The sequence below is a fragment of the Eimeria acervulina genome, genomic scaffold (assembly GCF_000499425.1).
Source record: "Eimeria acervulina Houghton genomic scaffold, Eah_scaff114, whole genome shotgun sequence".
Taxonomy (NCBI): domain Eukaryota; phylum Apicomplexa; class Conoidasida; order Eucoccidiorida; family Eimeriidae; genus Eimeria; species Eimeria acervulina.
This window is the reverse complement of record NW_013550365.1, coordinates 1-10,235: the sequence shown is the minus strand read 5'-3', so window position 1 is coordinate 10,235 and position 10,235 is coordinate 1. Positions and strand designations below refer to the sequence as shown.

General features: G+C 45.6%; 3 protein-coding genes across 3 annotated transcripts in view; 1 reads left to right on the top strand and 2 right to left on the bottom strand.

Annotated features, from left to right (window-relative positions):
- EAH_00017680 (hypothetical protein, conserved) overlaps positions 1 to 2,237 on the bottom strand; it is a gene marked incomplete at both ends in the record, with an annotated part of 2,751 nt that extends 514 nt beyond the window's left edge. The window contains 4 exons of the mRNA XM_013397587.1: positions 121 to 163; positions 316 to 524; positions 916 to 1,230; positions 1,328 to 2,237. Of these exons, the coding sequence (XP_013253041.1) occupies positions 121 to 163; positions 316 to 524; positions 916 to 1,230; positions 1,328 to 2,237 (1,477 nt within the window). The remainder of the gene's footprint in view (positions 1 to 120; positions 164 to 315; positions 525 to 915; positions 1,231 to 1,327) is intronic.
- Positions 2,238 to 3,947: 1,710 nt separating this feature from the next.
- EAH_00017670 (phosphate carrier protein, putative) lies at positions 3,948 to 5,426 on the bottom strand (the record flags this gene model as incomplete). The annotated part of the gene is made up of 5 exons (XM_013397586.1): positions 3,948 to 4,001; positions 4,202 to 4,322; positions 4,403 to 4,493; positions 4,909 to 5,068; positions 5,403 to 5,426. The coding sequence occupies 5 exons, from the start codon at positions 5,424 to 5,426 to the stop codon at positions 3,948 to 3,950; spliced, it is 450 nt and encodes a 149-aa protein (XP_013253040.1).
- Positions 5,427 to 6,563: 1,137 nt separating this feature from the next.
- EAH_00017660 (hypothetical protein, conserved) lies at positions 6,564 to 9,788 on the top strand (the record flags this gene model as incomplete). The annotated part of the gene is made up of 8 exons (XM_013397585.1): positions 6,564 to 7,022; positions 7,125 to 7,213; positions 7,445 to 7,496; positions 7,795 to 7,818; positions 7,972 to 8,073; positions 8,383 to 8,452; positions 8,710 to 9,040; positions 9,431 to 9,788. 8 exons carry the CDS (start codon positions 6,564 to 6,566, stop codon positions 9,786 to 9,788), a joined length of 1,485 nt encoding a protein of 494 aa, XP_013253039.1.
- Positions 9,789 to 10,235: the final 447 nt, after the last annotated feature.

Sequence of the window (10,235 nt, the reverse complement as noted above, 5' to 3'; positions counted from 1 at the left end):
CAGCAGCAGCAGCAGCTGCTGCTGCTGCTGCTGCTGCTGCAACGTCGCTGTCCTCGTCTAAAGCTGCACGTGCTGCTGCATGCAGACGGTTCTGCCGCAGCAGGTCACCTGCAGCACTACCAAAAGTTGTGGTGTTAGCAAGACGAGAGAGCCGCTGCAGATCCTGCAGCAAACAATAAACCCTAAACCCTAAACCCTAAACCCTAAATAAAGCCTAAACCCATTCTCATACTTTCCATAGGTGTCAGTCAAAACCCCGCAGTGCCAAACTGCTCATAAGCGTTAGGGTTTAGGGTTTAGGGTTTAGGGTTTGACCTGGGCAGAGGCTGGCTGCGGCACCTCCAGCTGCAGGTATTCCTGCAGCGCAGCAGCAGCATCTGCTTCTTCAATAACAAGAGCATATCTGCTTTGAGGGTTTAGGGTTTTCATAAACCCTAAACCCCTTAAATGCCTCCCTTGTGCTGCTCCTGCAGCTCTATACTCTACTATTTCTGCTGCAGAGTATAAGAGACGCAGAGCCTCCCCTGACAAGCACACAAAACCCTAAACCCTAAACCCTAAACCCTAAACCCTAACCCTAAACCCTAAATGCAAATAACAAAGCCTATACTCTACGGGCATACAGCAAACAATAAACCCTAAACCCTAAACCCTAAACCCCATATGCAAACCACAAACCCTAAACCCTAAACCCTATCAACCCGAAACATAAACAGCAGGCAACTATTAATTCCACGCAGCAACCCCAAAACCCTAAACCCTAAACCACAGCCTGTTCCTACGATACAAACCCTAAACCCTAAACCCTAAACCCTGCATCCCCACAGCACAAACCGAAACCCGAAACCAACTGGCACGTGCACCGCTGCAGTCGCCTAACCCCTAAACCCTAAACCCTAAACCCTAAACCCTCACGCTGAAAGAGGTCTACAAGCAGCGGGAGCACCTGCGGCTCCAGCTGCTCCTCACATCCAACCTGCAGCAGCAGCTGCTGCAGCAGCTGATGCAATTGGGGTGTAACTTCCACCCCTCCCCTGCTGCTGCTGTTGCTGCCGCTGCTGCTGTTGCTGTTGCTGCTGCTGCTGCTGCGGGAATCAGAAGAAGGAGGCCCCGACATGCCCTCAGCACCCGTGCTGTCAGGGCTGCGTGAAGCTGCTGCTGCTGCTCCTGCTGCTGCTGCAGACGCCGACACTGCATTTCCCCCTTCGCAAGGGGGCTCCGATGCCTGACCTGCAGCAGCAGCAGCAGCAGCAGCAGCAGGAGCCGAGGCTGCATGCACTGGAAGCAGACGCGGAGTATTTCTGCAGCTACAATATGTGCAACTTACGGGCTACTTGCTGCTGCAGCCTTTGCTGCTGCTGCTGTTGCTGCTGGTGTTGCTGCGGCTGCTGGTGTTGCTGCTGCTGCTGCGATGGCTGCTGGTGCTGCTGCTGCTGTTCCTGCTTCGGCTGCTGCTGCAACTGCTGCTGCAGCGGCTGCTGCTGGTTTAAATGAGAGCCTGGAGGGCCGATGCTGCGTTGATGCTGCAGAAGCTGCTGCTGCTGTAGCTGTTGCTGCTGCAGTTGCTGCTGCTGCATTTGCTGCTGCTGCAAGTGCTGCTGCTGCATTTGTTGCGGCTGCACTTGCTGCAGATTACGTGGCGCTGCAGCACTCGAAGAGTCCTTAGAAGACAGTCTCTGCTGCTGTAGCTGTTGCTGCTGCAGCTGCTGCTGTTGCAAGTGTTGCTGCTGCAGCTGCTGCTGCAGCACGGGCTGCTGCAGCGGTTGCTGCTGCAGCACGGGCTGCTGCATCAACGGCTGCTGAAGCCCCGGCTGCTGATGGAAGTCCGTCTGCTGCAGCGGCAAGGCGTGATGCTGCTGCTGCTGCTGCTGCGGCTGGTGAGGAAGTGGCGGGTGCTGCGGGTTTTGCTGCTGCTGAGGCACGACCTGCTGCTGCCATGAAGCAAAGCCAGAGAGAGGAGGGTGCGGATGCGGTTGTTGTTGCTGCAGCAATAGCTGTTGCTGCTGCTGCAGCAGTTGCTGCTGCTGTTGCTGCTGCTGCCATTGCTGCTCCGGAAGCCAGGCTTGCTGCTGCTCGGGCCACTGACTACGGGTTATCGGCTGCTGCAGCTGCTGCTGCTGCTGCGGATGGAGCGGTTGTTGCTGCGGCAGGTGTTGCTGCTGCTGCAGCTGCTGCTGCTGCAGCTGTTGCTGCTGCTGCAGCTGTTGTTGCAGCAGCTGCTGCTGCTGCCACGCCATGCTGGCATTCCCGCAGCTTGGATCCTTTGCTGCTGCTGTTGCTGCTGCTGCTGTTGCTACTGCTACTGCTGCAGCTGCATGCGCCGCTGCGGCGTTGCTGTAGATCTGCTGCAGCAGCAGCAGCTGCTGTTAAGGGAAATTTCAAGAATTATCTCTAATAAAAACAATAATAACAACTTAATAAAATAAAACAAGAAAACATCCTCCCTCATGTGCAGCTGCGTTTACTTTTGGGGCCCGGAGCTGCCTATACACCTGGGGGCCTCTGCATGCAACTAAAGCAGAAGAAGAAAGATATAATAGCAATAATAGACAAATCAAAACAAATATTACACTTCTTGCAATATTATATAAACACATTCGGCTGCATGTACACCCCAAAAAGATGTATATTTTATACATTAGCAGCTGCAGCAGCAGCAGCAGCAGCAGCTGCTGCTGCTAGGCGGATGGATAATAATATATATTTTTAATTGTTATACTACGAAAATGTTATATAAAATATAATAATAATATTATTATTAATAATACAGCCCTTAGATGCACAAATGCTTCTCTATACCCCAGCACTTCGTCGCTGTAGCTGAAATATATATTCATTATATATAGTATATACAAAAGACAAAGAAGAAACAGCAGAAAAATAATGAAGACAAACAAGAGACAGCAGAAGTATAATAAAGACGAAGAAGAGACGAAAGAAATATAATAAACAAAGAAGAGACAGCAGCAATATAATAAACACAGAGAAGAGACAGCAGCAATATAATAAACACAAAGGAGAGACGAAAGAAATATAATAAAGACGAAGGAGAGACAGCTACTTATCTCTCCTCGTCCTTCTCTCTCTGCTCTGTCTTTTTAATATTATTTATTTTGCTTCCCTGCCTTTATTATATTTATCTGTCTCTATTACACTCCTTCTCTGTCTTCATTATATTTCTTTTTGTGTATTATACTTCATCTTCTTGTTTATTATATTTCTTCTTTCTTTTCTTTATCACTCTTTGTTCTCTCGCCAGGCGATCCGCAGCCCCCAGCAGAACACAGCACAAACAAAGCCTCCCCAACTCCCTGCTAGCTAGCTAGCTAGCCAGCTAGCTAGCTAGTCACATGCCCCCAGCTAGCTAGCTAGCTAGTCACATGCCCCCAGCTAGCTAGCTAGCTAGCCACATGCCCCCAGCTAGCTAGCTAGCTCGCTAGTCACATGCCCCAGCTATCTAGCTAGCTAGCTAGTCACATGCCCTCAGCTAGCCAGCTAGCCGCATGCCCCAGCTAGCTAGCTAGCTAGCTAGCTGGCTGGCTACAGGCCCCCAGTTAATGCTCAGCTACCCACGGAGCCCTAAGGCCCCAGCTCAAGCCCCGTTGCCTAGCCGGGCACAAGGTGCTAGCAAGTTAGCTAGCTATCTGGGTAGATAGACAGCTAGCTAGCTAGCAAGTTAGCTAGCTATCTAGGGAGCTAGCTAGCTAGCTAGCTACCTAGCTAGCTTACTGGTTAGAAGACGTACAGGCATGGGTTACGAACTCCAAACCCTAATTCGTAAACCCTAAACCCTCATGCCTCCTGTTGCTGCTGCTGCTGCTGCTGCTGCTACTGCTGCTTTTGCTGCTACTACGACTACTACTGCTGCTGCTGCTGCTTTCGCGTTGCTGCACGTCTTGCATGCATTTGAAGCGCTGTGTATATAAAAATGTTATTTTTATTTTTTTTTAATTTGTTTTCTTCGCCGATCCCCCGCCGGTCGTGCCCATACCCATAGCAGCCTGTGCAGAAACACCCGAGGGTTTAGGGTTTAGGGTTTAGCTGCGAGTGCAGGAAGCTGCTGCAACGTCGTCTGGCGGCAACAACCATCAGCAGCAGCAGGAGCAGCAGCAGCAACAGCAGCAACATACAGCAGCAGCAACAGATCCGGTCCTGCACGTGTCAGCTAGGGTTTAGGGTTTAGTTAGGGTTTAGGGTTTACTTTGAAGCTATCATATATCCACCACTGAAGGCCCGTCAAAGTGCCGATCATCAAAACGCGAGTGCCTAAACCCTTTGTAAATAAATTACCGTAACCCATCTCGCGCGCCATCTGTCCAAACCTGCCCATACACCCCAAACCCTAAACCCCAAACCCTAAACCCTAAACCCTAAACCCTAAACCCTAAACCCTCATACGAACCCTTTGCCTTTGTTTTCTGCTTTGCCCATCAGGGAGACCAGCGAATCTGCTGGATGCGAAACCACCGCACAGATAACGCCAGACAAATAACCTGAAGAAATAAACAAATAAATAAATATAAATAAATAAATATAAATAAATAAATATATAGATAAATATAAATAAATAAATATGTATAGATATAAATCTATGCATGCACACATAAACAAATATTTATAAATATATAAAAGGTCACAGACAAACACACCAAACCCTAAACCCTAAACCCTAAACCCTAAATAACAACCAACCAAACAAAGCAAACAAATAAGCAAAATAAACAAACAAAACATATAAATAAACAAATAAATAAACACAACAAAACAAAACCAGCAGACAAACAAACAAAACAAGAACAAAAACAAGCAAGCAAACAAACAAACAAACAAACAAACAAACAAATAAACAAACAAACAAACAAACAAACAAATAAACAAACAAACAAACAAACAAATGCGTATAGTTACCTGAGGCAAAGGTTATTCCAAGCTGTGTGGACTTTGCGTAGGAGTCTTTCGGGTGTATGAACACCTTATCATAGAACAACTGCACAATCTTCTCGAAGAAGAAAAACTTCGCCATAGTATAAGGAATCTGTCGGCTCCATAGGGGTACTACTGACCCAAACTGAAGCACAAACAATCAGCATTTAATAATAAACAATAAACCCTAAACCCTAAACAACCCTATTATATACCCTATTAAAATCTCTGTGAAAAAATCTATAAAAAACTCTATCAAAAACCCTAATTTGAAGAAATGCACAACCCATATCTAAACCCTAAACCCTAAACCCTAAACCCTAAACCCTAAACCCTCGGAATTCCAGCAGGCGACAGCCACAGAAAATCTGTATGAAGTGTGTTTCTTCGTTTGTGTGTCTAAGCAAGCTGCTAACTCTTCGTTGTTTAGGGTTTAGGGCTTAGGGTTTAGGGTTTAGGGTTTAGGGTTTAGGGTTTACGGGGAATTTGGTTTCTTGTCTCATTTGCATCATTTTGCATGCAGCAGCGGATAGAGAGGTTGGGAAAGAGTTTTTTGGTGATGTTTGTATTTTTACTTTAATCATCTCTAGAGGACATAGAGCAACATCAGCAACAAATTCAGCAGAAGCAGAGGCAGCAAGCCAAACAGCACCTTTATTATTAGCATATGTTTGTTCTCCAGCAATATTACCATATAGATCTTTGAAGTATTCATACAAACCGAACTTGAATAAACCCTGCATACTATATCCTATAAATGTAGGCGCCCAACCTAAGCGAAGCCCTGCAGCACCTTCTTCACTTAATATCGTCCTAAACCCTGATATAAGTCCTTTATATTTTTCAGGGTTTACCTGCATGCGGCACTTTACAACATCTAAAGGACATACAGCTGTATGAGTTAAGCCGCATGATAAAACACCTCCTAGCATACATTTTAGATAATAAGAAGAATTATGAGGGGTAGGGTGAGGCTTTCTTGTTAAAGCCTCAGAATATCTTGCATTCCATACACCAGAGACACTCGACAAAGAAGGTGTTTCCTTGCCTCTAACTGCCATAGACCCATCGGTGAAGCTAGAAGAAGAAGAGGAGTACTGAGTAGATTGACTCATTTCTTACGATTACACCGATCAATCAATACAAAAAATATAAAATAAATTATATTTTTCACACATAAAATACAAACAAACAATATTTTCCTCCCAAATTACTCTTTTCTTACAACCCCCTATTCATGCATGCACAAGCTGCACATACACCGCAAATATGCATGCATTAGGCGGATAAACCCGAAGCCCCTACCACTCAATTTCAGAAGAATAAATCATTAATTAAAACTATTAATGATTTATTTTACCTTTTCTAAACTATTAAGACTCCATATTTATACACATTTTTTAAAAACCTTCTCTACAGTGTACAGACATCAGCAGCGCATCGACGTGTAAACAACGCACATTGCAGAATCTAAAAAGAAATTTATTTTACATTGACTATAATTCTTCTCCTTATGTTCAATTTAAACTCACAAAACTGATGCATTAAGGTCTACGAGACACGGTTTAGGGTTTAGGGTTTAGGGTTTAGGGTTTAGGGTTTAGGGTTTAGAGGGTTTAGCAAGAGGCATACGTTAGCAGATGAATCTCCTGCCGTACCGCCGCCTCTTGCGGTCTTCTCACCTGCAGCAACTCGCTGCAGCAGATATTTCATCCAGCTTTATCGGCAGCAACAGCGGCAGATGCAGCTACTGCTACAGCTGCACCAGCTGCAGCAGCAGCAGCTGTAACAGCAGCAATAGCAGCAGCAGCAGCACCAACAGCAGCACCTCCAAGATGCGCCAAGCGTTTGGTAGGCTGCAACCACCGCGCTATAGAGCAAACGCAGCCGCAGCATCAGCAGCAGCACCAGCAGGAGAAGCAGCAGCAGCAATAACAGCAGCAGCAGCAGCAGCAACAACAGCAGCAACAGCAACAGCAGCAGCAACAGCAGCAGCAGCACGCAGAGGGTTCGGAACCCTCGCTTCAATTTCTTCAGCTCATCAATACGCCCAAACCTACGATGCGGCCTTTCTACCCAAGCGCCTGCGGAAGATCAAAGTAAACCCTAAACCCTAAACCCTAAACCCTAATGCCTGCATGGAAGGCGCATGGAAATTAGGGTTTAGGGTTTAGGGTTTAGGGTTTAGGGTTTGTTTGCAGCTATTTTCTTCTCGGCCCCACGATGATCTCGCGGCGTATTACCACGAGAAATTAAATAAGGCTAATTCAAACCCTAGAACGATTATAAAGTAAACCCTAATAAACCCTAAACCCTAATAAACCCTAAACCCTAATAAACCCTAAACCCTAGTAAACCCTAAACCCCCACTGACCTGCAGGCTCTGTTACACTTCCGCGCCCGTCGAGGCGAGAGACTCTTGCGTGCGTGCTTGCTCCCATCGGGGTTTAGGGTTTAGGGTTTGCAGCTTAGGGTTTGTGGTTTAGGGTTTAGGGTTTAGGGTTTAGGGTTTGTGGTTTAGGTTGTATCGGCGCTACAGCCGCGCTGATGATGAGGCAGACTACAAGTGGTTGGTGCGGTGTTTCTGTCAACTAGGAAATGTCTTTGGCTTTAATTCCTTCTGGTAAACCCTAAACCCTAAACCCTCATAAACCCTAAACCCTCATAAACCCTAAACCCTCATAAACCCTAATAAACCCTAAACCCTCCGCTAAGGGGTGTTTTATGCGCAGGGCCCCGCGAGACAAACAGCAAGTCCATGCGCTGCCTTCTTTCAAACACCTCGTCTTCGATTTAATAGAAAGAAAAGAACAGATACAGGCAAGGGTTTAGGGTTTAGGGTTTAGGGTTTAGGGTTTAGGGTTTCTTAAGGATTCGCTGAATGACACCCTTAGAGTTTGTCGTTTAGGGTTTAGGGTTTAGGGTTTATGCGTGGTGCGGCGATAGAAGTTCCTCTGCAGCTTAATGCCCAGGGTCTGACGATCAGGGTTTAGGGTTTAGAGTTTAGGGTTTAGGGTTTAGGGTTTAGGGTTTGGGGTGTCTGTACAGCCGGAGATGGTCCCCCGCATGCTTTATGCAATGGCAGCGTTGGAGTACCGCTCATATCATTTGCTGCCGACTTTGCTCGAGCACATTGATGCAAACCTGCATGTACACCTCAAACCCTAAACCCTAAACCCTAAACCCTTGGTCCCTGCTGGCAAGACATTTGAGCGCAGCTGTAGCAGCCTACGGCGATTGGGATGCTGCTGGTGCTGCTGCTGTTGTTGCTGCTGCTGCTGTTGCTGCTGCTGCTGCTATGTTTGCTTCTGCATTAATTCCTGCTATGTTTGCTGTTTGATTCTGCGTTTCCTTCTGCTGCGTCTACTTCTGCTGCTGCTGTTCCTGCTGTTGCTGCTGCTACTGCTGCTTCTGTTGCTGCTGCTGTTGCTGTTGCTGCTGCTGCTGTTGCTGCTGCAGCGGTGGCGTCTGCCTACTGCATGCAACATGGCGCTGTGTCTCGCTTTGCTTGGAGTCGGAGATAATTCAGGTGAATAAAAAATAAATAATAATTTAATTAATTTAATTTAATTTAATTTAATTTAATTTAATTTAATTAATATAATTTAATTTAATTTAATTATTTATATTTATTTATTTATATTTATTTATACACCGATCCTTACCTTCCTCTTGAACTCTTAACTTCTAAATATTATTAGAATATATGGATTATAAATTAATTAATATAAATTAAAACAAATTAATATTGATTAATTTATATTTATTTGTTTGTATTTGTTGAAGGCAACAACGCATTCGGCCCCTCAAACTGTCTGTCCAGAGATTACTCCGGTATAATAAACCGCTTGGCTTTGCATGTATATGCATGCATGCAGCAGCCGCTGCTGCTGCAGCAGCAGCTCGAACGTGCAGCACCAGCAACAGCAGCAAATCCACATTACTCAAACTCCCCCACTACCACCAGCAGCAGCAGCAGCAGCAGCAGCAGCAGCAGCAGCAGCAGCAGTTTGTTGCCGGGAGGGGGTTTTGTTAAGTACTTAGATGCATTTGGATGTACAGCGTTCGATAAAATTTCTCTTGCATATGCACTCGCCATCACCAACCAATATGAATGGTATCTTATCCTCCTGCTGCTGTTGCTGCTGCTGTTTCTGCTGCTGCTGCTGTTGCTGCTGCTGCAGGGGATGCTGCTGTTGCTGTTGCTGCTGCTGGGGATGCTGCTGCTGCTGTTGCTGCTGCTGTGGATGCTGCTGTTGATGCTGCTATTGCTGTTGCTGCTGCTGTGGATGCTGCTGTTGATGCTGCTATTGCTGTTGATGTTGCTGTTGCTGCTGCTGTTGCATTTGATGCTGCTGTTTCTGCTGCTGCTTTTGTTGATGCCGTTGCTGCTGTTGCTGTTGCTTGTGCTTGCCTTTAGTTGAAGGGTTTAGAGTATTAGGGTTTAGGGTTTAGGGTTTTCAACGGTTATTTGTTTGCTTTTGTTTTTTTTTGCTTTTGTTTGCAGCGGCCTCGAGGAGGGAAGAGAAGAAAACTCGCCAATCGTTTTCTTCATCAAAAAGGCATGCCAGCAGGTCAGCAGCAGCAGCAGCAGCAGTAGCAGCAGTAGCAGCAGCAAGAATAGCTGCACCAGTAGTAGTAGGAGTAGTAGTAGTAGTAGCAGCAGCAAGAATAGCAGCAGCAGCAGCAGCAGTAGCAGCAGCAAGAATAGCAGCAGCAGCAGCAGTTGCAGTAGCAGAAGTAGCAGCAGCACGAGCAGCAGCAGCTGGAGTAGCAACAGCAGCAACACGAGCAATAGCAACAACAACGAGAGTAACAGCAGCAACAGCAGCAGCAGCAGCAAACGAGAGAGTCTTGTGGTTTAGAATCTGTCTTCAAGAACAGAGCTTTTGCTGCATATGCATGCAAATCTTTTGTTTGTTTTTGCTGCTGCGGTGTACTTCAAATTAATTTGTCGCTCGGGTGTACATACACCTGAGAGTTATAATATATATATAATATACATATATATATATATATATGTTATACATGCACATATGCATACAGATCTCTCTCTCTCTCTCTCTCTATATATATATATATTAATTTATATATGTACTCCTCTTTCTAAATAAATATATATATTATATATTATTATACATTATATATATTATATATATATTATATAATATATTCGGGTGTATGTGCAGCTAACAGAGGAGACGCTTGAGCACAGCGGTTGGTTGCAGCATTATTTATATTTTCTTCTTTACCTCGCAGATGTTGAGAAGCCTGCAAACGAAGTTCAAATTAAAAAGTAAAGATCGGAAGAG